The sequence below is a fragment of the Takifugu flavidus genome, chromosome 14 (assembly GCF_003711565.1).
Source record: "Takifugu flavidus isolate HTHZ2018 chromosome 14, ASM371156v2, whole genome shotgun sequence".
In the NCBI taxonomy this organism is placed as follows: Eukaryota; Metazoa; Chordata; class Actinopteri; order Tetraodontiformes; family Tetraodontidae; genus Takifugu; species Takifugu flavidus.
The window spans coordinates 15,111,632-15,137,250 of NC_079533.1; the positions used below are offsets into that span (position 1 = coordinate 15,111,632).

The 25,619-nt window shown below is 44.8% G+C and overlaps 2 protein-coding genes and 2 non-coding genes across 8 annotated transcripts; 2 read left to right on the forward strand and 2 right to left on the reverse strand.

The window, feature by feature from the left end:
- Positions 1-444: 444 nt before the first annotated feature.
- On the reverse strand, positions 445-517 carry trnav-uac (transfer RNA valine (anticodon UAC)). Its single transcript has one exon. It is a non-coding gene; the product is annotated as a tRNA-Val (tRNA).
- A 2,080-nt stretch (positions 518-2,597) lies between these two features.
- nsd1b (nuclear receptor binding SET domain protein 1b) lies at positions 2,598-19,347 on the forward strand. 2 transcript variants are annotated; one of them, XM_057053479.1, is made up of 25 exons: positions 2,598-2,820; positions 2,922-3,071; positions 4,548-5,365; positions 6,993-7,131; positions 7,271-7,443; positions 7,575-10,497; positions 10,786-10,898; positions 10,967-11,213; positions 11,309-11,409; positions 11,560-11,602; positions 11,672-11,928; positions 12,745-12,882; positions 13,010-13,133; positions 13,267-13,467; positions 13,547-13,726; positions 14,458-14,614; positions 14,744-14,949; positions 15,025-15,137; positions 15,287-15,433; positions 15,513-15,635; positions 15,701-15,817; positions 16,175-16,316; positions 16,541-16,647; positions 16,742-16,937; positions 17,013-19,347. In XM_057053479.1, the coding sequence occupies exons 3-25, from the start codon at positions 4,565-4,567 to the stop codon at positions 17,630-17,632; spliced, it is 7,368 nt and encodes a 2,455-aa protein (XP_056909459.1). In that variant the 5' UTR covers positions 2,598-2,820; positions 2,922-3,071; positions 4,548-4,564; the 3' UTR covers positions 17,633-19,347. The 2 variants fall into 2 exon arrangements, with proteins under 2 accessions (XP_056909459.1, XP_056909458.1); XM_057053478.1 differs by lacking the exons at positions 2,598-2,820; positions 2,922-3,071 and adding an exon at positions 3,233-3,733.
- trnal-caa (transfer RNA leucine (anticodon CAA)) lies at positions 14,070-14,180 on the forward strand. Its single transcript has 2 exons — positions 14,070-14,107; positions 14,135-14,180. It is a non-coding gene; the product is annotated as a tRNA-Leu (tRNA).
- A 343-nt stretch (positions 19,348-19,690) lies between the features above and the next one.
- Positions 19,691-25,486, reverse strand: rab24 (RAB24, member RAS oncogene family). Of its 4 annotated transcripts, none has more exons than XM_057053480.1 (9): positions 24,942-25,486; positions 24,385-24,575; positions 24,059-24,127; positions 23,536-23,614; positions 22,388-22,467; positions 22,150-22,249; positions 21,670-21,716; positions 21,405-21,464; positions 19,691-21,149 (listed from the first exon to the last, which is right to left on the reverse strand). In XM_057053480.1, the coding sequence occupies exons 2-9, from the start codon at positions 24,499-24,501 to the stop codon at positions 20,919-20,921; spliced, it is 783 nt and encodes a 260-aa protein (XP_056909460.1). In that variant the 5' UTR covers positions 24,502-24,575; positions 24,942-25,486; the 3' UTR covers positions 19,691-20,918. The 4 variants fall into 4 exon arrangements, with proteins under 4 accessions (XP_056909460.1, XP_056909462.1, XP_056909461.1 ...); XM_057053482.1 differs by having other exon boundaries at positions 21,666-21,716; positions 24,942-25,475; XM_057053481.1 differs by having other exon boundaries at positions 22,400-22,467; positions 24,942-25,465.
- Positions 25,487-25,619: the final 133 nt, after the last annotated feature.

Below are 25,619 nucleotides of genomic sequence, written 5' to 3' on the forward strand. Positions count from 1 at the left end.
ACACACACACACACACACACACACACACACACATACACATACACACACATACACAGGAGATGAGTGTGGGCCTCTGAGACCCTGTGACAGTTGACTAAACTTCATTAGTAAACGCTTCCCCTTGCGTGTGCATGCGTGCGTTTGTGCTCCACGGTGCAACAGGCTGCCAGATTGTCCAGATGTGCGGAGCTGATGATCCAGAGTCTAAACATTTCTGTCAAGCATTATTTTAATTTTACACACTGAATTCTCATGGTGTACGTGGATAATTGATTAATCCATAAAGAGTTTAGCGCTTGAACCCATGACTGGATAGCAGATGTGACAGTTTCAGAACAGAGAACCGCAACATCAAAATTTACTTCAGAAAACTATAAATGAAGTGCTGGGGACAAAACACAAGATAAGACTTGACAAAAATTCTCTGTTAGCATTTGAGTTATCTGGCTCCACTGGGAATTGAACCCAGGTCCTTCTGCGTGTAAAGCAGACGTGATGACCTCTACACTATGGAACCACGCCAACCAGCCCTCCAAAAGCTGGAAATAGGCTGAAAGGCCTAAAAGAACAGTTATTTTGGAGATGATTTTAAATTCAGTTTACAATATTTGGGTGAAAAAGAGGTAATTCATTCAAGATTGTGATAAGAGACATTTATGACGTTTCAGAAAGGGGAGGGCGTCCTCCCTTCAATAACGAGGGCTCTACTGCCCTCTCGTGGACATATGGGGGTATCGAAAGGTCAGAATGGAGAAGAACGTAAAACACACTTATCAAAAACTTCCCCGGGCAACAGAATCACCCAAACAGGAATCACATGGCTTCACTGGGAATTGAACCAAGCACCCTCTGTGTTTAAAGCAGACATGATGAGCACTACACTATAGAACCACAATGACCTTACATTGTGATGTTCTCTTATGTTGAAATTGCTGAGAGTAAAGAGCAGATTTTTTTTGTCTCGCATTAGACTGACGTCTGGCATTTATATTTTTAAGGGTGACAAGAAATAAGAAACATGTGCAGTTGGTGTTGAATATGAGCACATGAACCCAGTGATGGTCAAACCACCTGACTGACACTAGAACATAACATCAGTAGAAAGAAAACTAGCTGGATCTAATCAGAATTCATCCAGAACCTTCATCTTTGTATAGGAAATGACCTCTAAACAACTAACAAAGGTCACCGGGACTCTGACAGCTGGAAGCCACTACAACATGCTGCCTGAAAACTTATGTCTTTGTATCCTTTTCAAAATACAATACGGAACTGTTTTTGATGATAAAAAATCATATTCATGGTGTTTCAGGTCAGGAGCAGGTCAGTCCACCCCACACTCCCCACCCCAGGAAATATGCTGCCCTCTTGCGGAACTGAGGATTACCTGCAAAGGAAGGTCAAAGTGGAGAGAACAAATCAACTCGGGTTCCGATTCAGATAGACTTTAAGATGTCAACGTTTTAACTTTTAATAAACATTTTTCTCGGGGGGACAGGACATGAATTCTTGTATTGAAATAAAATGTCAATTCATGAGCTGTTAGAGATCATTTGGACAAACTAAGAAGTATAAAGTGAGCAGCGAGTTCCAAACAAAGTAAGGAGCCGTCTGTTACACCTGTTGCTGAGTAACTGGAATCCTTTCCAGCATCCCCAACAGCCTCAAGTGGGTGAGCTGAAATGAACAACAGTGGCTCTACTGGGGATTGACCTGAGGACCTTCTGCTAGCCAAGCAGACATAATTGGTCCTGCACTAAAGAACCACAAACAGGAGAAAATGGTGTGAAGTCTGTGAATAAAGGCTATTGGACGCCTTATTCAACATTATCAGTGTTCCAACTGGTGTTTGAACCCAAAACCTTCCGCACCAACGTCCTCCCACGCACTTTCCGTTTCAGGTTTTAAAAATCAGAACTGGAGAGAGTCTGCAGAGTGGCACACCAGCACATCTCAACTGTCAGTTGGAAAGTCTGCGTCATTTCGTGGAAACCTGTGCCTGTCAACCTTTACGCGCCACATGCGCAGAGCTGCCGGGCGGCGGCGCTGTTCTGCGCTCCGCGGACCCGCGGTAGGCCCCGTCCTGTCCGCCCGTCTGTCCGCTCCTTTTCTCCCCCGTCTGCTTCCAAATCCCCCCCCCCTCCCCATTCCGCTCATTTCCCTTCTCGCAACACGTCGCCCGCCAGACTTTCAGTCTGAAAAGCAGAAAAATCCCGAACGAGCCGCGTTCCAGCCAGAACGGAAGCGGCAAACAAGGGCGAAAGTGGCGAGCAGAATGAGCCGAGGAGCTGCTGCACAAAGCTGAGCAGCCGTGTTGCTGTCGTCGCACTTTCGCCTTGCTTTTATGGTTCCTCTCGTCATTAAACCCGTAGCGGATTTTCCAGAGGGGGGGGGGGGGGGGTGTCTGGTCACAGTGTCGATCATCTATGTCATATTTGCGTGTGGGGAGGGAGGGAGGGATTGTTTCACCTGAGACCAATTCTCAGTACAAATGCATCGCCTCGGAATCTGCCCGTTTCCTCCCCCCATCAAATCCAGCCCCTCGCGTCTGCTGCTTCCACCATTTCGCTCTTCTGAAAGTAAAACGTCAACCACAACCAGCAGCAGTCGACGCCCGAGCCTGTCAGTGTTCTGGTGTTCAGCTGTGCATTCAGTACGCACACGCACGCACTCAGATGAGCCGGTGACTGCCTCGGTCCCCCCCTGCCGTGGCACAAACGTGCATAAGACAGTGACTTTGGGAGGCTCAGCGTGTCAAGGAAAATGTTCCTGATCTAAGAGCCGAGAAAGCTGCAGGAACACCTCCAGGACACGGCCGAGGTGCTCTGGGGCTCACTCTCTCCGTGTCTCGGTGAACTTTACATCGGGCATGTATTAACACTTTGTGGCCTGTTTTTTCTTTTCCCCCCCCCTTCTTACAGGCTGGAGGACTCCATTTTGTGGGGACCAGAGTCTGCACAGCAACTCGTTTCTGGAAATAAAGCCCGGCTGCTCCCGCACCGTTCCTCCGCTTCTGATGGGACATATTTGACTCCGTCTTTGCAGATCTGACGTCTCGGCACCAGGCGCGGGTGCGAAAGAAGGCGCCATTTGTTTGGCACAAGTTTATCACGTGACATGTCATTTGTGATGGGTTAATTATTGACGCTCATAATTAAGTGGGGGTGGGTGGGGCGTTTCGTGGAGGTGGCGAGCGCTACGTTTGGGCTTTTTTTTTTTTTTTTTTTTAATGTGCGCATTTTTATCCTTGAAGATAGATTTACGGCCCCCTTTCTGAGCTCCACGCTGTGGTCCGGCTGGGGAGGGAGACGTCGCTGACGACCGGCAGTGCGCGCAGCACAAGGAGAGGGAGAGGGGGCGAGAGAGGCTGAATTTCAAGGGACAGGAAGACTCTGCAGGCAGGAAACGCCAAATTCAGTAGAGCAACAATCTGGAGGATTTCTAAAGTTGTAATTATCACTGAGGGAAAGTCGGGGAGTGGAGGTGGAGGAGTGCAACAAATTTCTATTCCGAGGGCCGCTGGACCAGGCTTTAGCGCATGTGGAGGGGAGGAGGGAGGGAGGCAGGGGGAGAGTGAGCGAGGGAGTGAGTGAGTACATTTCACAGGATCCGGGCCTAGTAGTATTGCTGCCGGGACTCTCCTCATCCGCTTTCAAAAAATCGGAATTTGGCGCATTTAAACGCCAAAATGAGCCAATTGAGCCTCACTTTTATGTTGGCCGACACCGGAATGGTAAGATTCTCGCGATAGATCCCGTGTCATTCGGCGTTTTGTCCGTAGTTTTGCTGTTTGATGCCCGCACACCGCATCTGTCGGGGGGTGGGAGGGGGGGGGTGGGGGTGGAAGTGTGTGTTTGTGTGCATGCCCTCGTATGTGTGTGTTGGCTTGTTTTGACGTTGTGTAGCGTTTGTGTGTCGGCGCCGTTGAGGAGCCACAGCACACGACACTCACATACATGTCTCTGCACACACGTATGTGGGCACACGCACGCGCACGGGCGCTATTTCTTTATTTAATTATTTATTTTCTGATTCACGGCGCCGGCAGGAATTATTTCCATTTATTTTGACTGCATGACGCGCTGGTTTATTCCCAGTAGCCTCGCCGTGTGTAGCCGCTACATGCATGTACGGGTGCCAGCTGAATGGCTGCTGACCTTATCGTACTCGATGTCATTTTCATCCTATCGCGATAATTTTGCGCTTTTCGTGTGCAGCCGTGCTGCGGCGTTTGCGCAAAAGCTCGCAGGCAGAATAAATGTCACATCGGGTCGAGCGGCTGCGCCGAGCGCGATTCTGAAAGGCGCAGTTTTGTTGTGTTTTTTAAGGATTTGATGGCGGGGATTTAAATGATCTCATCAGCTGCTCCGCTTAATGAGAGATAAGCCGCCACAGTCCGGTGACACTTTTTAAAAACACGCAAAGCTAAAGACGAACCTGAAATCTTGGGTTTTATTTTTAAAGACAGAATTAGTGAAAATGTCAAAACGTTATTTTGGTATTTTGTGTTTTTGGGCCACACTGACACCCTCATGTCCATCTTCCAGGGAGGAACCATGCCAGCATGAGTGGGCCTTACACAGGCCCCAACCAGTACAGCTGCCCTTTGACCTCCGGGACTGACCTCTCTCTCTCCAGATGCCATGACCACAGAAGCAGCCTAACCATGTCTGCCGTCACCTCCTCCCTCAAACACCCACCCGTTTATGGCTTCACACCACGGGAGCACTGCTTCTCCTCCTCCTCGTCCTCTTCTTCCTCTTCTTCCTACAGTCCTCTCAGGAGGCTTCAACATCTCACCACCATGGTGAGCCAGCCTGACCTGGTGCTCCCACTGAGGGAGCCAGAGAGGAGCTGGGAGTGGGGGAGCAGTCAGAGGGAAATGGGCCCTGCAGCTGATTGCACCGGCAATGTTTATTCCACCACACAGAATTTAAGGAAGGAGGGGAATTTGGGAAAATCCACCGGTGGACAAAAAGCTGCTGCCGATGGAAAAAGTCAGGACAAGGAGAAAAAGACTGAGGGTGGTTTCTCAGGCCCGTCTAGTCCTGCCTTTTCCCTGGAGAGCAACAGCCCCTTCGCCAATGGCTTCCTGCACTTTGAGTCTTCTTTGTTTGAGGATGAAGACAACAGTCAGGAGCAGGATAGTTCTGGGGAGTCACAGGACAAACAAGAGAACGTCCCTCATTCTCATCTCAGTGTTTCAAATTCGGACTCCAAGACTTCGACCTTCCCAACCACCAAGGTCGTCACTCGGTCCCAGTCCTCGGGGCAGCGGCGGAGGTACTGGGATGGTTCGGACGACGAGTGGGACAGTGATACCGAGCTCTTTCTGCTCAGCGATAGTTACTCAAGGCATTCAATGGCAAGTTTCACCTTTACTATATCATAATAGCTTTTATATTTGTTAAGAAATAAGACCAAAGAACTTGTTGCTTCTAAATACTAAACCTTATACTTCTTGTCACTTTTCAGAATAGTGTTCAGAATAGTGTTCATAAGCCTTTAGTGCCATTAGTCCCTCCAACAAAGTGCTCCATGGACAATTTTTTTTAACCACACCTTATTAATTAGTTGTAAACCTGGAATTAATGCTAACATTGCTTACGGTGTTTTGATGGAAGCTGTGCCACATTGCACAGAAACAGGAAGTTCACTTGTTGCATCTATACCATGATGTGACTGATGCAGACTCCTTTTGTAGCTTTTACTGGTATTCCAGCAAAGAGCTGCTGTTATTGGTTGTTGTTCTGCCAAACTGGACCCAGCTGAGCAGCAATGCAACGTCTGATAGAGCGTCAACAAAGAAGTTAAAAACCTGGCAGCTCATGTTGCTCAAATTAACCTGAATCCTGCTTTAAGCCCTCCTAATTTATGAAACGTTATGACACAAATTCATCCTTTTGTTTCCAATTAGGTAAATAAACGTTTTAGCATTTGTTGAATTCCACATTTCTGCTGTATTTGCACACACAAATATTTACTGAGTGCCAATCCAGCTGACATGCAGGAAACCTGTCTCTCTGAAGTGTTTCCACCCTGGCCATAACTGAGGTGTGGTTGCTATAGTTCGGCTGTGATTGCCACAGTTTCCACACGTTCTTCAACCTAAATCTAAAGACAAAAGAGAAACCAGCGCACCCACAGCTCCATCTGAAAGAGTTTGTTGCTTCTTCGTGAGTAGCAAGGACTCAGCATTCTGGATCCTGTTCAGGGATTGTTGCACAAGGATAAGGAGGCAGCATTTGAGGTTGATTCTGACACAAGAAACCACATTCTGGTCTGAGGTTAGGTTTAAAATCAAAGGCATTTTGGTCGGGGAGACGCTATTTTCAGTTGAATGGGATGAAAAAGTGAAGTAAATGGTTTGTCAGCCAGCATTACATCTTACAAAGCTGAAATGCTGTTTACAATATAAAACGCTCCAATTAAGAAAACAAGTGTAATTCATCTGGCTTGCTTTTCCCCATATTTGGAGTTCATTTTAGGAATTTCTCAACCTGAAACCATTAAGATCATCATATAAATGTTCTAACACACGTCAATGTATGCAGATACATTCTAATCACCTGGCTGTAAAAGCTTTCTTCATCACAATCGCAGTCTTCTTCACTTTAGTTGTTTCCTTCTGTTAGCTTAGCACAAAACATCAGCGTCAGGAGGTTAACGTGTCATCATGGTATATTTACTGCAGTTTTATCACATGGTGATATGCGTCTGTCTATGATGTCACGCACAATATGCCATGATTTTTGCCACGTGTTCCTCACACAAGGTTCATTTTAGAGATGTTTGTCCAGTCCTATTTGCAGCACTTGACAACGTACCAGCTATCTGTTTATGCCTACTTGCTTCTACAGCACAGAGCTAAAACAGGAGAATTACAAGGACCCTTCCCTAGGATAAGTAAGACAACTTTGTTGTGAGATTAAATGCTTTTTCTTAAGTCTCACTGCACTTTTTTTGTCGTTTTCTTGTGTTGTTGAGAGCAGAACAGCCCCAAGAAAAAGTCTTTGCCCCCTCTGAAGTTTTTAGAAGGTGAAGTCATTTGGGCAAAGTTCAACCGAAGACCGTGGTGGCCCTGCGAGGTGATCGTTGACCCCGCGCTGGGAAACTATCACAGAGTCAAAGGTGGGCCTCCTGCATTGCTCAGGCGCCATGACTACATGGGCTTTTGCATTGGGCTGCAAATGGTTTAATTCAACAGTAGGTTTAGATTTGGTTATGTTCTATCATTTATTTTGATGTGTTTTTGCTGGTGTTGTTTTAGAGCCCAGTGAGCGGCCATGTCGGCTCTACTATGTCAGGACCTTTGGAGAGCCTGTGGAAGTCATGTGGGTGGAGGATAAATCAACTCACACCTTCCATGGAGGCTTTGAACTTGAACATATCCCCCTGTTGCGCAGGAAGGGAAAGCAGAGGGAGCAGAACTACAGATGCACTGTAATTACACTCATTCTGTTTCTACTTGCATGTCTTGTTTCAATGTTGATTTTAAGGCATAAACAGCATTGTGAAGATCAAGAGCGAGTTCTGTAAAACAGTTGAATTCTATTTTTTTTGTCCTTGTCTAGATCCCAAAGCGTTATCAGAACTCCTGGAACTCCAGTGTGGCAGAAGCTGAATCTGTTCTCCAGAAAAGACCCAAAATGGCGTCCTCTGCTCTTTTATCGATAGAAGATGCCTTCCTAGAAAGTTCTGCCCTAGAGGAAGCCAACAAGGACCAAACGACTGTTGCACCATCTTCCCCGCCTGCTGTTCAGGAGACTACGCCCGACACCAACGGATGCATCTCATCTCCAGTACTTTCATCCCCCACAATGACTCCTGCAAAGCCAAGCACTTTAAAGAAATCTGGCAAGAAGAAACCAAATAAATCCTCAAAGCAGCTGAAAAGTAAACACTCTAAAATGACATTCTACAACAGCTTTGACCAGTGTGACAGAGACAGTGAAGAGTGTCCGTATTCTGACCTGGAATCAGTCCCTAAGATTCTGTGTCCTAAAGCCCTTGAACGTCAGCAGAAGATTCCAGCTCCGATTCAGACATCTGTGGCCGCTGTCAAAGAGGTGAAGAAGCAGCCCGAGGTTCAGAGTGGTCTTTGGTTCAGCAAATCAGGCAAAGACAGGCGACCCAAAACAATCAGCCCTGTGCCAGACCGCACCCTCTTTAGTAAGGTCCCCTCCAAGAAAAAGAACTCGCCTGTTGTAAATAAAAAATCACTGGTTCCTGGCAGCTCCTCTGGGCGTGGCGACCTTTCAGGGTTGCCTGACAAGCCTAAAACTCCGGTACCAGCTGAAACAGAACCACCATCTGAACAGGCTGAACACTTGAAGTGCAAAAATGGACCCGCTGCTAGTAGGACCTTTGGTAGAGATAGCGATCCCGCTGAGAAGTCCCCAATTCCCGTTGAAACTGTCAGGCCCCCTCACAAGGGTGGTCCCTCAAAGGGACGACACACCATTGGTGACACAACCCACAATGTGACCTGTGCGGCACCCGATAACTCTGACACGGAACAAGCCCTAAAGCCCAACACAGAAGGTATTTTGGACGACGAGTCCAAGATTTCAGAGAGCGTTGAAAGCACCGCTCACACCGAGCAGTCTGAGGCTGCTAAACATACAAAACCAACTGACAGTAATTCCGAGGGTCCTGAAGAATTAGAGGCTGATGACACATCGGGAGACGGTTTAGATGTTAACGCTACTGAGCGAGAGAAGCAGGCGAGACTGAGGGCCAAGTGTCGGATGCCCTTTGTGAAGTTGATACGGAAGGACCTTCAGTTCAAGAACTCCAGTGTAACGGTCAGTTCCAGTGACCACCCTGAATGTACTAAAATGAAAAAAACACTAGATGCAAACGTGGCTGACGCCCCAAAACCATCAGACAGCGTAGACAATATTCCCAGTAGTTCTGTGGGTCAGGAGGCCAAATCAGAACCCGCCACAGTGTCGGTCAAGAAGATGAAAGCGAGTGGTGGGACAAGTATTCTCTGTCTCTCGGCAGAACCTGTGAAAATTATCCTTTCCTCTCACATATCAAGGCTGTCTGATGAGACGGGTAGCCCAGAAGAAGAAAGCATCCATTTGAATGTCAGCCCAAACACTGTGGCTCACCCACCTCCTCATCCTTCTCCTCCTCCTCCTCCTTCTCCTGGAAAATCAATCAATTCATCTGAGCGCTCGGACATCTCTGGTCAAACTAGTACAGCTAATGTACCATCTCAGCAGCCTGTGACTTTAGGCTTTACCAATGTCCTGTCTTATGAGAGTTCCAAGGAAGTCATCCACAAGACAAAGCGGGCTTCGGGTAAAGTGGGCAAGCACGTACTGCCCGAGCAGCCTGCCCACCTCCCGGCCAGCAGTCGGTTGATGACCAGAGCTCTGAAAGCCATGCAGGAACAGGAGAAGTCAGGGAAAGCCAGAAAGGCGCACAGGCAACAGGAGGATCTCGTAGTATGCACTTCCAAAACTTCTACCCGGCACCCTGAGGCCAAACGGGATCGCCCAGGGAAAATGAGCACTCACAGTAAAAACAATGGCGAGTTGGATGAGGATACTTTTTCCAGCTGCAGCACACCAACTACTCTTTCCTCTGAGACGGCTGACTTTGAGGGTAATGTCAAAAGTGAAGATGAAGATCTCTCAATATCATCAACCCCGCCCATGGACTTCATACCTCTCACCTCCAGGGTCAAATCAAAGAAGGAAGACCATTCTTCCGAAGGGAGCTCTTCATCTTTATGCTCTTCCCCATTTTCTTTTATGAATGCCTTTAAAAATTTGGAGGAAGTATCATTTCAGTCCCTGGCAAGTGAGGCTGATGGTAAACCAGTCTCCTTCAAAGCAAACAAAAACTACAAGTTTAGCACTTTTCTTATGATGCTAAAGGATTTGCATGACACAAGAGAGCGAGATGGGACCCCGTTAGAACTACAAATTGGGCCACCAAGTGCACATGTTAAGAAAGAACCCTTGGTGATGCCCGGAGAAGTGCCAACTGCAGGAAAACATGAATTAACTGAACACATTGGTGACAATAATAATTTGAATCCAAACAAATTGACACAAAATGAAGACAGGACATGGTTGGTGTCCAAAAGGCCATATATCCGTAAGGCAAACTCCAATAGGATCAAAAAGAAAGCCAACCGCAGAGTGCCTTCACAGCCTAGCAGGTCTGGGCCTGGTTTTCCAGGCCTGGAATCCCCACCAGCAGTGGATTCTTCAAGAGTGGGGTCTCATATCCAGTCTGTGTTGGACATAAAGTCAAACAACTGGGAGAGACTGACAGGAAGTCATGAAGCAGTCACGCTAGATGAAACTGCGAGGTGGAGCAGAGTAACAGAGAATCTGGAGAACATGATGCCTTTGAAGCAGAGGACGTGCAGCTCTGCGCTGGTTCTGGAACAGCCCAATGGGCTTCTTGCGGACTGCAACGAGACCGGTCCATGGCTGATGCGAAATGTTGGAGACGGAGACAAGAGTAGGACAGGTAAGGACGAGTGGTTCAACAGTAGACGGGAGGTAGAGATGATGGTGCACTGAACGCTACCTCCAGGTTGTTTTGGAGATTGGACATCTGATTAAGGAAAGTCCTACCAAAACAGTTTTATTCACATTTTTTCAGGAGCATATTTTGTCACCTTGGAGGATACTCAAAATTGCAAAAGTAACTTTTTATGGCTCAGTTCCTGTGGTTCACTGCCAACAGGAGCAGCAAACAGCCTGTTTCAGGGTCATTAAAACAACTGATTAAGAGGGTGTTTTATTGTTTTATCAGCCCATAAACGTGTGAGAAAACCGAGCAAGAGGCTGATCGAGTGGAGCGAAGAGTATGATCAGATCTTCTCCACGAGGAAGAAAAGCAAAAAGCCTCTACACATGATTGGAAAGGTAAAAGAATCCGTCTGATTTGGCGTCTATATGCGTCATTAGCTGACAGAAAATTTGTTTCCCCCCAGGCCGTTCAGCCCGTTACCACCACGCCCGACCTGTTGGCGATGGACAAGGACACACATGAGCGCCCATCCTTGAAGTTTATCCCTGAGATACAGACGCCCCCTCCTGAAGAAATTATTCCGACCCAGTCTGAGCTAAAAATTCCCTCCACTGAAAACTCCCAAGATGCACCAGTTGACACTGTCGACACACTCACTCCTCCCCCAGAAACAGATGCCTCCCTGCCAGAAGGCTTCATTAAACACCCAGGTAAGGAGGCGCGTCACCTTTAACCTGCCGCCTTCCGTGAACGAGCACTACCATGACATTCGCGTGTTATTTTGCTTGTTACTATGATATGACAGGAAGTGCTCCTTTGCTGGGGCGGAAGCGGAAGAGGAAACCCACACAGAAGATTCTGGAATACTGTCTGGAGGCTGAGGCTTCAGCTGGACCCAAGAAGAAGGTAGAATCTATGTTTATTCAGCAACTGATAAATCTAACAGCATTTGGATTACAGTGATTTATAATTATTTTCTGAAACCACTTTTTTAAAATAACTTGGAATGCTGCACACACTATGTAATAATCTAATAATGATCATTTCTTCTCTCAGGTCAAAACACTGAAAAGCATTTCAAATCAGTCTCTTGAATCAGGTTTGTGAGTATGTAACATTTTTTTATTTGTGGTTTTTGTCTGATTCATTGTTCTGACTCATCTTTTAGATGCAGATTCTGCACCGCCATCTGTAAAATCAAAGACCAAGCTTCTGGCACCATCCAGCTCCTCACTGACAACCACAGAAGTTTCCAACCTTGGGCCCAGTCAGGCCAACCTGCCCCCTATCTGTCCTGGACCCTCACCTCCAGTACCAGCCACCCCCAAACCTGACCATTTTGAGCTGCCATCAGCAGACATAAATGCTCCTCAAGCAGCAGACGTTAAAGCTCACGTGATCAGAAAGGATGCAGCAGAATCAGAGGTTATTCATCTTTTCTTCGTTTACGTTTAGACATGTTCAAGGTCACTGTTCGAAGAAACAAGGTCATCATACACTCAGGCGCGTTTATAGAAAATGAGCAGTTGTATGGAGATGGACTCAGTTAAAGTCAGTTCACATTGACAAACCTTTTGGAGTATGTTGATATCACTCCTGCTATCTTTGACATGCAAAGCAGTCAAACGGCATTTGTGCAACTTCCTCTGTTGAAGCTCTACATTCCAGTGAGGGAAAACTAAAGTTAATCCCAATGTTGTTTCATCCTCAGCAGGGTTGTCACATTTAAGGTGACAGGCAAAGTTTCCCTGCTGTTCCAAGGGTGACCGCTGTTTATTGACTTCTTTTAACCTCTCCTATAAATATGAGGTCAATGGGCAATATTGACAAGGATGTATAGATTTTACTCTGCACCCTTTATTCTGGATGTTTTACTAAATGTATGGTCTCCTTTGAACCAGCCTGCTCCAGCCTGTACTGGTAGTGAGTGCAGGCTTTAACCCTGCAAGTGAGTTCTGGTTTTCAGCGTGGTTGAAGGGTCGTTGACTCGGGCAGAAAATTGATTTTGTATTTTACTGATGTATTAATGCAATGGTCTGGTCACATTGTCAGCATTGCTCTCCAAAGTGTAGCTTTCTTTCTGTTTGTAGGTAGACTGTTGAGTTCCCCTCTGTAACAGGGTCATCTCAAAGCCTGAAAGAGTGGATCCTGCTGTTCAAACACCTGATTAACCAAGCAGAGATTTTTCTCTGTGAACACCTGATAAATTTGGACCTTGACTTATTGTTCTGTTTTCATAAGGGTGAGCAGTCCAGCTTGGATCACAGCTTTTCCTCCATGAAGGATGAGCTCTTGCTTTGTGATGACACACTTTCACCTTCAAGGAAGATCATAGGAGATCGAGGCGGCCCCGCTTCCATGAAGGAGAACATATGTCAGGTGAGCTTCGCTGCAAGGTCTGTTTAACTGAGAGCTCTTTCCTGGACACTATTTTATATTTTCCAAGCTATGATTTAAATCAGCTTTAATACTTTGTATATGGAATGCGCTTGTTACTGTTGTTCAGGTGTGTGAGAAGACAGGAGAACTTCTTCTGTGTGAGGGTCAGTGCTGCGGAGCTTTCCACCTCGCCTGCATCTCTCTAGCCGAAGCCCCAAAGGGGAAGTTCATCTGTCCTGAGTGTAAATCAGGTGCGTCAGTTTAAATCCGCATTGTAAATGCAATTCAAGATGTAATTACTTACTTTTAACAGTGTCTCTAATGCAATAATGTATAAATAAATTCTACAAGTTCCAAAGGAGTGCAATTGGTTTCCTTTTCTAGGCATCCACACCTGTTTTGTGTGTAAAAAGCGCAGTGAGGATGTGCGTCGCTGCATGATTCCAGTCTGTGGGAAGTTTTACCACGGGGAATGTATCGCTAACTTTGCTCCGACGGTCGCTGTGAATCGAGGCTTCCGCTGCTCGATCCATGTGTGTCTCACCTGCTTCATTGCCAATCCCAACAGCTCCACCATCTCTAAAGGTGAGGCAGGACACATGCACACACTTCTGCATTTCAGGTCTGTGCTTCTTCCATACGCTGACCCTGCGGCTGCCCTTAGGTCGTCTGGTACGATGCGTGCGCTGTCCAATAGCCTATCATGCTACAGACCTGTGCATGGCAGCGGGCTGTGTCATCCTCTCCAACAACAGCATCGTCTGTCCCAACCACTTCACTCCTCGTCGGGGTGTTAAGAACCACGAACACGTTAATGTCAGCTGGTGTTTCGTCTGTACCGAAGGTAGGATTCAAAAGCAGAAACTGAGCAACCAGCAAAAGATTCCAAGCAGCAAAACTCTTAAACAGAATAATTAATCTACACTTTTGCTAATAAATGGGGGCGGCATGGTTGTTCTGGAAATGCAATCCTTTTTCAGTCTGCCTACATCACGCAACTGTAGGATAACCAGAGCTCCTGTCAACTGTCAAATCTAAGATGAAACATCTGTGTGTGTCATTTAATACAACTACAGATGTTGCACAGATGCAAAGTTAATCTTCCCAAACATCTTCAGTCTAATAGTCTAACTCCATATAACAAGAATTCAACAACAGAGATATAAACTAAGAAAGTGTCAGGATGTGTCAGGATGGCCGAGCGGTCTAAGGCGCCAGACTCAAGGATAAACTCCTTCCGGTTTAACGGGGCTTCTGGTCTCCAAATGGAGGCGTGGGTTCAAATCCCACTTCTGACATAAATTTTTTAAGTTTAGAGCTGGACCAAACTGCTTTTTTAGTTACTTTCAGTGAAGCTTTCCAGCATTATAGGCTCCTGGCTGTGCCTTTACCTTCACTTAATGAATTAATATGCATCTGTTCTTAAATAAGCTACCTAATTTATTATTTAACAATCACAGAACATTAAGTTAAACTAACAGTTTAAGTTTAAGTTGTTAACAGATTAAATTGTTAGTAGTTAGTTAAATACATTTGGGAAGTGGGAATAATGCTGTTCCTCCTCCTCTGCTCCAGGGGGTAGCCTTCTCTGCTGTGAGTCCTGTCCTGCTGCGTTCCACAGAGAATGTCTGAACATAGAAATGCCAAAGGGCAGCTGGTACTGCAACGACTGCAAAGCGGGGAAGAAACCACGCTTCAAGGACATCTTGTGGGTGAAGGTCGGGAGGTACAGGTCAGTACCACCATTGGCAGCTAACCCGCATCCATTATGCTACAGGCAGATCATATTCCACCAACATGAATCAAATCCCACAAGACAGTTCTGCTCCTCACATGGTTCATCCTCCTCTCGTTTGCACAGGTGGTGGCCTGCAGAGGTCAGCCATCCCAAAACAATCCCAGATAATATCCTGCGGATGAGACACGATGTCGGAGAGTTTCCTGTTCACTTCTTCGGATCCAACGACTATCTGTGGACGTACCAGGCCAGAGTCTTTCCCTATATGGACGTGGATGCCAACAGCAAAGAAAAGATGGGAAAAGGTGTTGACGCTACATACAAGAAAGGTAATCACTTTGTCCAGCAGTGTTTTCCTTACAGTTCCAGAAATAAGAGTAGCTCACACTGATTTCTCCCATCAGCTTTAGAAGAAGCTGCTGTACGATTCCGTGAATTACAGGCAGAAAAGGAGCTTCGCCAGCTTCAGGAGGACAAAAAGAACGACAGGAAGCCGCCTCCGTATAAACACATAAAGGTCAAGCAAAAGACTTGTGATGTTTATGATCTTTTTCCACTCTAAATCTTATGAGGATTCTTCAAAAATAGCGTGTATGGTTTAGTAGTGGATGGTTTGTTTCAGAGGAGAGAAGTTTACCTTTCCAGCTATGTGTTCAAACTTTGCAGGTGAATCGACCGATAGGAAAGGTTCAGATCTTCACGGCCGACCTGTCGGAGATCCCGCGCTGTAACTGCAAAGCGACAGATGAGAGCCCCTGTGGGATGGAGTCCGAGTGCATCAACCGAATGTTGTTGTATGAATGCCACCCCCAGGTAAGGAAATCCCTCCATTACACTCCTGCCACTGCATTCACTGGCACCTGAAACAGATTCTAATCTTCCCGACCTGCAGGTTTGTCCAGCAGGTGAGCGTTGCCTCAACCAGGCATTCACCAAACGTCAGTACAGCCAGGTGGAGATCTTCAGGACGCTTTCTCGGGGATGGGGTCTTCGCTGTGTCCACGACATCAAGAAGGTAAACACGCAGCATTCGGTGACAGTGGGCCGCAGCTGGCGATGAAAAATGCTTTCCCCCCTCAGGGTCAGTTTGTGAGCGAGTATGTGGGAGAGGTGATCGATGAGGAGGAGTGCAGGTCGAGGATCAGACACGCTCAGGAGAACGACATCTGTAACTTCTACATGCTGACCCTGGACAAGGTACACATCACAGCCTGTAGCTACACACGTATGTGTGTGCGCGCGTGACTGTGTGTTAAGTAGTGAGGATATTTTGGCTGGTACTCATAACTTAAAGGTTAGTGGGGTAAGACCTGTATTTAAGGTTCAATTAGGCATTTAGATGTGATGCTTGTGTTAGTGTAAGAGGTGGGGAAATGTATCGTGTTAATGAAAGTCCTCACAATGGTAGAAATACCAGACAAACGGCCTGTTAGACTGACTGACTGAGCAAAAGTTTGTGCCCTATTGTGCAGCCTGATATTATCAGACAGGTTAACTGGTAAGTAAATCAATAAATCATGTAGAAGACCTCTGACCCAAGTACATGTGTGTCAGGATCGAATCATTGACGCCGGGCCGAAAGGGAACGAGGCTCGATTCATGAACCACTGCTGTCAGCCCAACTGTGAGACACAGAAGTGGACGGTGAGCGGAGACACTCGGGTGGGACTGTTCGCTCTTGTTGACATCCCTGCAGGTGAGTGGGCAGTTTGTAACAGTCTTTAAAACCCCCTACTTGTAAGTCGTACTCAGACGGAAGTCAGCCTGAGTCTCTGATGTTGACTTTTTGTGAATAAAGTTCAAATGACAACATTGGAATTCAGGAGATAAAGTTAAGTCTGTGTTTACAAACTACCATCAGGAACCCAACAGGTCACTCCATCCCAGTCTGAGAATATAATAATGTGTTTTCCTGTTCAGGCACAGAACTCACCTTCAACTACAACTTGGAGTGTTTGGGAAATGGGAAGACCGTTTGTAAGTGTGGCGCGCCAAACTGCAGCGGCTTCCTGGGCGTCAGGCCGAAGGTACTCGCCATCCAGAAGTGGTTGTTGCAGGTTGGAAAGTTACTGTGCTGAAGTTGATGAACTATTGACTGATGAACCTGTATTCCAAATCCAGAATAACCCACCGTCCGAAGACAAAGGTCGTAAGAGGAGGGGCCACGGCAAGAGGAAGAAGAAGGTAGTCGTGACCAAAGAACGAGAAGACGAGTGTTTTAGCTGCGGAGACGGAGGACAAATGGTTTCCTGTAAGAAGCCCGGCTGTCCTAAAGTTTACCATGCCGACTGCCTCAACCTGACCAAGAGGCCTGCAGGTCAGAGTCAGCCTGACTGAGTTTCGAAAAGTCAAAACTCGTATAACAGGTTGACATTTGTGTATTTATCTACAGGCCGTTGGGAATGTCCGTGGCACCAGTGTGATATATGTGGCAAAGAAGCAGCGTCCTTTTGTGAGATGTGCCCCAGTTCCTACTGCAACAAGCACCGTGAAGGCCTGCTCTTCATCTCCAAGCTGGACGGTAAGCTGTGCTGCAGCGAGCATGACCCCTGCGGGCCGGAACCGCTGGAACCTGGGGAGATCCGGGAATACAAACCTGAAACCTCGGGATTGGGCATGGCTGTCATCCAGTCCTGCGCTTCGAATTCTACAGCGAGCAGTGTGATGCCAAAAACCAGGACAGACCGCGAGATCAGCGCCGGCGCTGGCACGTGTGCTCCTGAGTCACTTCCTGCTTTTTCCATCCCTGTTCCTGTCACCGTTCCCGCCGGCACCTCCGCTGGCCCACGTCCCCCCGTCGGCTCGGATTTGCCCAGCAGCCCACACATGTTTGACCTGCCACACTACTCCCCCATCTCCTCATACGATGAGGAAGAGGAGGAGCTGCTGGCGGAGGTAGAAGACGACGAGGAGTTAGTTGAGGAGGGTCAACAGAAATCGGATGAAGAGGACGAAGAGGCTGTATATCTGGAGGAGGAGGACGAGGAGGAGGACGACGAGGAAGAGGAGTGACACATGGGGGGAAAATGGAGGCAAATGAAGGTGATTACACGTGTAGTCCAGTCTACGGGGGAATTCTTTGGACAAAATTAAATCAACCCATAAATTGAGTAGTTTTCCTCAATTAACATAGAATTGACATCATAATTTAGAGCAGAGCCAGAATGAAACACTGCATCTTTACAGGAAAATGTTAACAAAACTTAGAACAACAAACTGCCACATGTACGACGGTGGCATTAATTATTACATTGTGAAGCACCTAAAAGTACAGATTTGGCCTTGACTATCCAAAGCCATCTGCTCAGAGAGCCGTTAATTTTAGTTAGTTTGTTTTTGTTCTCCCCTCTGAATGTGTTCAGGGTTGCTTTAGTTTTGTCCTCACTGTTCCTAAACCTCTGTACATACGCGCTGTGGACACGGATCGCTGCTGGGAACAAAGCAAATGGGAAAGGAACAATGGCCGCGGAACATTGGGGAGTTTCCACCACCTTCCATTGTGACGCGCCTGTGTTCTCCCACTTTGACCAGCTTCACTTCCTGGTTTGCTTTGGGCTGTTTTTCTTTCAGTGTTACACCTGTTACATCTGCAGCACAGGTACAGCTGGATGTCACCGTGACAACTGACAACAGCCGGTAACTCTGGTAACAGTAGTGTCAGCATCTGTCACACATCAGCTGTAACCTCAGGGGTGCACCAATCTGATGGTTTTGACACAGACGATCCCACGCCGTTATTAAAAAAACTGACCGTCCGCTACATTATGGCACTTATTGGAGTTTTATTCCCATAAATATAAATGAGATTTTTATTGATACAAAGGTGTGTATAATGGTATATAGAATGATTATGATTTGATTTTATCCTTCAGATGTTTAACTTTTCTCTCTACAGTATTATTTAACATACAGGTAAAATTGGTAATAAGCACTTTATGCACTGCATACATGTAAATAAATATAACTTATTGCATTTTATTACCTGGAAAAAGTCAAGAACAATGTAAATTTCCTATCAGACACTTTTCCCAAAGGTGACTTCACATTTTCCTTTACTTGAGTTTTACCTTTTTAAAGTATCATTTTCAAAAGTCTCAGATTAGTGCATCCCTACTGTCTAACAGTGACAGACACCATCTGCTACTACTGGAACCCGTTTTAGTTGATTTTTGGATGCATTTTTGTATAGAAGTCTCGTTTTTAAACGTAGTTGTTTCAGATTAAGATCTCAACCTGACGAATTGATTTGATCCTGATTAAGATCTTTCCCTGCCTGAGAAAGTGTTTTTAGCGCGAAGAACTTTGACCAACATGAGTCTGCACTCTCTGATGGACGGTCGGTGCGGATGGGACTACGCTCACATCAGTGTTCCATTCTTTTACTGTTTTGTGACACACAAATGGTGGCGAGGAGATGGACACCTTTACCATCAAACGGATGCCCTGTGCTTAAAATGTCGGACTCACACGAGGCTTGCACCTGCAGTATGTCTTCTTCCCACTTTTCTCTCCGTCTTTAAGCTAAATATTGTCTGTGTTATCTGCCAATGCCTTAGAGCGTGAGGAATGATCGTGGCACCCCGGACTCTCTACTAAAGCCTTTTTACAGATGCCCAACAAGCAGCGCTTCATTCCTGTGTTATCACGATCCGTTAGAGCCCAAATACTGACCCCCTTGGAAAAAAGTCTGCTATATAAATATGTATAAGAAAGGAGTTGTGAAATAAGAGTTTGTTCTGTCTCCTTCTTTTCTCATTTTCCAACCATTTTCATGTAGTAGAAAGAAAACGTGGAGCTGATCAGTGACCTGAAGAACCCTTTGAAAGAGACATGATCAGCTTTTAAAAATGGGACTAGGTTTGGGGACCACCTTTGTGAATCTGAGTATTTTGTTTCCTCCAAATTTAAGTCAAAACATCAACTTTGATTCAATGAACTGGTTTGATATTGGAGTTGAAAGGTCATGGTTGCAGCCTCACTGCGCCGTGCTGTAGCGCACCTCTCGGAGTTTCTCATTTCATTTACTGGACTCAAGATGATTGATTTTCAGCAACATGAGATACAGACTGATCACTATAAACCACTTTTAATCGTACAGAGCATGTTTGTACGTCACAACAGTCTTTTGTAAACGGCCCTCCATTAAAAAATATTGTGCGCCAAAATGTCAACACTTGGAACGCCAATACACAAAAGCAGCAGCGTGGAAAAAAACCAACATCCCGTCTATTTATTTCCCCACATCTTTGTGGCAGCACAGCTTCAAAATAAAAGGCAATAAATAAGTGATGTCCTTCTCATAAATACAGATGCAGATGCTGTTGCAGAGTGGGTTTTGTAAGAGATTACAACATTCACAATGTGCTTTCCTGTGTTACTGAAACTTGTTTCTCCACACCAACGGCGCTCTTTGATCATTCCCTGCTCAAAACTGTCAACAGGAAAATTAACGGCCACAATCTCATAGATGGACATTAGATTTTTAAATCACATTCTTAAATAAGAAATTTGGAGTTCCAACACAAGGATGGCCTGAAAACTTAGCCGAGGCTGTGTAAACTACAGATGTGAACACAATAAAATCAGTCAAGTTGTCTGAACTGCAGTGGGAGAAAATCTGATCTGACCAGATCAAGCTCCTCAGTATGATCACTATTAATCCATAAAACACATTCTGACATTTTAGAAAGTTTGGTTTTATGGGGACCATCTGATGTGGAATTATTGATATAGATCCAAGACCAGAACAATAGTGTAGTCAGCTTTTGTTCCAAGTCAGAAAACATTCCTGATTAGTTTTAAAATTAGCAAAGCTTCTTTACAGTGAGGGAAAGATGACCAATGTAAATCAGACACTGACAGCAGTCAGCATCCAGCTGACAGCATTTTATCCAGCCCCATTAATTGTACCCATTGTGACCTTCGCATGGCCAAAGTATTGATGATGTCAGAGGATTGTTCTCATTTCAACCCAGATTTCCAAATGATCAGAAAATTCCTTTAACTGGTTTGTTTTGCTCCATCATAGTAGCTTCATATTCGCACTCTCAGCAAGGCTGCAATGAGTTAGAGGTAAATTCAGAACTATTGTAAACAAACCATTCCACCTCAAAGGAGCCGCAGTGCAAAGTTGAGTCAAGGTTTAGGTCTGTTCGCTCCCCTAGTCCAGCTTGGAGGCTCCAGAGGGGAACTAACAGAATATAACTGGGTGAAAATGTGTGTATGACATCAGATCCCTCTTCACCCAGTAAGAACTGCAGAGGATCCTCTTCTGGACAGTCTGGCAGCCTTCACTTCCTTATGGCACAAAAGAAATAAACATATCTGGTAAAGCATCAAGAGTACAGCTTTGACATTTCCTTGGATTGTAGATCCACAGGTGATTTGTCTGACACCCATCCAGCAACATCCAGGTTCTGCTCGAGGTCATGTGACCTGCTGTCCCATCCTGCCGCTCAGCATCAGTTGTTGTGGCAACAGGAGTAGAAATATGAGTCTTTCTTCTGGCCCAGGTCGACGCCATTTTCCTCTGTTTGGACAGAGTTTCATATTTTAGGAAACTTCACAAACCATATAACCACACATTTTTTTATTAACCTTTGGTTCTGTGACACTTACATTAATTACAGAAAAATGCATCATCATCTCATCATTTGGATGAATACATTTTAAAATGCAATAATGTTTTTACTATGTTTAAGTCTTGAAACAGTCATATATTTCACATCACTTCAATCAGAGGGCTGAGGCCATCCTTTGTGACATTGTAACCATGGTGTCTCACCTGACATAAACTGGAAGGCAGCATTGTTGTAGTCCTCAGCAACTTTGTGGAACAACTCATCTGTCCAACAGGGAGGAAGAGAAGTCTGTCAGCTTCTTCAGTCACTTGTCAATAATTCTGTAAATGTGCTAAAATGGACTCCGATCACCTATTTTTTACTCTGTTCTGGGGTTGGATACACTCCTACAGTCTAAACACCATGTATAAATACAGCTGTTTGGGACAGATCAAGTGTTCTGAGCATGACAATGTCTGACTCACCCACATTGTTTCCTGTTTTACTTGAAGTCTCGAAATATTGCGCTCCAATTTCTGTCAGAGAGACAAAAAATACATAAATAACAGTATAGTAACCATATTTAGGGTCTTTCAAGCAATTTACCGTAGTTGGCCGATAACATTCAATGAATAATGGTGACATCTAGAGTTGGGTTAAACCTTTGTTTGTTCAGTAAGACGAGGGATGATGTGACTACAGTGGAACTAAGGAGATAGAAAACGCACTGCTTGATGGATTAGCAATACCAAATTAACAACACTGACTTGCTTAAACAAAATTCTTCTGCTAAAGTTGCATTAATCCTCTGTGGATGGATACGGCTTAACGCGAACAGCATGACAGCAATGTACTGTATTACCAAGGTACAATGGTGACTTTGTTCTGTTAGATGGACTTCCTCTACAAACACCAGGGAAGCGATCATTAGTTGATGTCAGTATAATGACCAGTACAGGCTGAAAATACCTTCTGCAAAGTCCTGGGCGTCGTGGTAGTCGATCTGGCGTAGGCTCCGATCCGCTGTGATGAGGTCGTTCTTGGTGCCGCACAGATAGATTTTACATTGCTGTAACGCAACAAACAATATTTTACATCTAACTTTGTGCACAGTGTGAAGTCTTGGTCCGTTATTAACAGATGACAAAAAAAACCCAACTTTTAAAGTTTCCCATTTTAAAATGTGATTTCACACAACATAGAGAACCTGCTCACTCACCTCCTCACAGTTCTGGAGCTCCTTCACCCAGAATCGAGCTCGTTGGAAGCTGCTGCTGTCAGTCAAATCTGAAAACACAAACTCATTCAGTCACCAGCAGCAGGCAGATACACACATATTCACACCGAGCACAACAACACTGAAACTAAAAAAAACTCTTCATCCAAAACAGCAAAATCACAAACTATTACAAAAGAAAGTACAAATCTGGAATGAATTTGCTGCAAAGAAAAGTTTTCAAAAAAGCTATTTAGAAGACTGGTGCGATTAATTTATTCTATTAGTGACCTTGAACAAACACTTATCTAACATGGCCTGATTACGCAAGTGTTTCTGAACAAATATTTGCATAAACCACAATAAAATAATAATAAAGTAGCGGTCATGTGCTGTGTGACTGAAGCACTGTGAACTAAAGCATGACAGTCAAGCAATGTGAATCATCTCCTGGGAAACGCTTACAGCTATTAACCAAGTTCCCCCTTGAGGACCAAAGAGGTGAAAATTAGTCAGAAATGGTGGCAGGACTGTGAGTAAGGGGATCATGTTTTGTAGCTACTAACAGGATCGCCTGCTGCTGGTGAATCTCTTCATGTTTAACACCATCGGTCTTGGACACTCCTGTCATTTTTCCCCACCACTGAATGATAAACTTGTTTCTCATCCAATTGATATCCTCATCCGATTGAACATCATCTACCTGTTGTTGCATGTTTCTTTTCTTACTCTGATGCCGACAATATTTTTTTCATTTACATTATTCAGCAATGAAGAAAAGTTCAAGAAAGAACTACTCCTAAACTAAAGGAGACACAGTCCAGTTGTGTTTTGTTTTAAAATTAGGGCTTTACATGAGCTCACTATTCTAAAATATAATCCATTTTCTGCTAATTAAAACGTGCATGGCTGCAAGAATGGACTCGGGTAACTGTAATTCCCTCCCCATAAAACTGAGTAAAAACAATTGTACTGTCATACCTTAACTGAACACGGTGAAGTCTAAGCTTACATGAATTCATATACCAGTTAAACACCAATGAGCTGTTAAGTAGAACAAACTGAAAACAAAACATCAAAAATGACGGTAACATATGTTTGCACGTTTTTTTAGCACTGTGTAAGTGTGAATGTCTTACCGTAGCAGACTATGGCTGCTCGTGCTCCTCTGTAGTAGATCCTGCTCATGGCTTCATAACGCTCTGATCCAGCAGTGTCCTGATTGAAAGAGAAGCTGTAAGATCATCTACAAACAATAAAGGCAAACAAAAAGAAAACAGAGGCAACCACAGGACTTACTTCAGTTTCCTGTCTGGCCTTGGAACTCAATAAAAGTAGCATTCCTACAACAACCACCACCACTGTATTTCTAGATGTACTACATTTTTCATATGTTCTCCCATCCCCTACATATTGCTCTCTTTGCCATGACTTTGGAAAAATAGTCAAACAAGGGGCATATGGAGTATTTTCAACACACTACAAAATTGATGTAAAAAAATGTAATCCCTGTTTGAGTGAAAGGCTAAAGAGAACAAGTCCATGTCATGTTATGTTTGTTTTGAAAGATGCAGTTTCATGGTGACCCATCAACCCACAAAAAGAGTAAAAAGTAACCAAATTTTCATTCGGACAGGCACGCTCTCAGATTAAGCAACTCACCCATATTCCCAGTGTGACCACTTTCTCTCCCAGCTGGATTGGCTTGGCAACAAATGCAGCACCGATCGTCTATGCAGGGAATTAAAGTCAGTAATGCATCAAACAACCACGAAGCAAATTTGAATAGCCTCATTCAAACCTCTGTGTCACTTAAAACAACTTTGAAGTTATAAAGTTGTATCATAAGACACAAGAAGCCGGCAATTACTTAAACATGACCATGTTTGTCACACACAACTCATCCTAGACTGGTGTTACCATGACTTTCCTGAGGCTGGGCATTAAAACACCGCCATTCAGGCTGGGGGGAATCAGCTGACACTCACGTTCTGATAGGGGCCCACCAGGAACCGGTGATGGACATATCTCTCTACGAGACTGGTCTTCCCCACACTCTCCTTTCCCAGCATTACAACTTTGGCATCGACTCGGATGGCACTCATGGTCACTGGGTTTGGAAGAGCCCAGGATCAGAAAGCACCAGAGAGGCAGAAGTGGGGGGCAATTTACAAGTTATCTGTGTGGTGAAAAGATAAACAATGAATTTTGCTTTTCTGCCGAAGAAGAGATCGAATCTCAAAAACAACACTCAAATCTTTGTAAAATATCAATCATATCTTCTATAGATCGTATTTTTCATCCTTCATCATATTCATATAGTCGTTTGATTCTACACTTTGGTTCAATCAAATTTGAATTTAAAGTAATATATACAATCATTAAGAAGCTTTGAATGATAGCGATAAAATAATAAATAAAAAAGAACGTTTACAAGTAAGAAACGATAGGAAAGCTAACACATAATGACATAGGAAAAAACAAGTTGAATGCATGCTAGGTACTGTAAAGAGGTGTTAGCTACAACCAAAACTGTAAAACGCACCTGATAGCGAGCCTGACTTAAGAAGTATTTCTTATCATCTGGTCTTCAAGTGACGGACAATCTAGAGCTTTCATGCGTGCCTGCCAAAGTCGTTCTTAAAGGAGAACAGCCGAACCGCTTGTCATCTCCGGCCCAACCTTGCTAAACACCGGCTGCTGTTTGGATGCCCAAAACAGACGGCTAGCTAGGAACGTTATTGCCGCCCTTGCGCAATCACCAATCTTACGTGCAATACCTTACAGAAAAAATTCCGTTGTGGTTATACGATTTAACAGGAAAACCGTGGCTGAAAATGAGACTTTAATTCCCATGTAAGTATGGAGCGGTACAATGAGTTTTTGTTGAGAATCAAAGAGGCGTAGTATTCTGTTTTCAATGTCCGGAAGTGTTCGAATTACATGAAGCAACCACCGGATGTATCAGAAGGTAAACAAAACCTTCAAAAAATTAGTTTTGAATGTCTTGTTCAATTTTCGGTCACCTATTGTTTACTATTACATGATCTCGACTGCAAAGATATTGTGAGAAAAGTGATATTCAGATACAAAACGTCCCCATCAAAATATTTAAAAATATGAAAATGCATAACGTTTTGTGTGTACTTGGCAAAAAATTGTACTTTTGGAATTAAAATAAATAAAATGATTAGATATCTTATGCAATTTGTTCTGCAAAAAT

Coding starts and splice junctions, on each gene's coding strand:
- nsd1b (XM_057053479.1), top strand. CDS start 4,565: ATGAGTGGGCCTTACACAGGCCCCAACCAGTACAGCTGCCCTTTGACC. Junction 7,444..7,574: donor AGCAGAACTACAGATGCACT/GTAATTACACTC, acceptor GTCCTTGTCTAG/ATCCCAAAGCGTTATCAGAA. Junction 16,648..16,741: donor TCCTGGGCGTCAGGCCGAAG/GTACTCGCCATC, acceptor TTCCAAATCCAG/AATAACCCACCGTCCGAAGA.
- rab24 (XM_057053480.1), bottom strand. CDS start 24,501: ATGAGTGCCATCCGAGTCGATGCCAAAGTTGTAATGCTGGGAAAGGAG. Junction 21,717..22,149: donor CGCCCAGGACTTTGCAGAAG/GTATTTTCAGCC, acceptor TCTCTCTGACAG/AAATTGGAGCGCAATATTTC. Junction 21,150..21,404: donor TGCCTTCCAGTTTATGTCAG/GTGAGACACCAT, acceptor CTGTCCAAACAG/AGGAAAATGGCGTCGACCTG.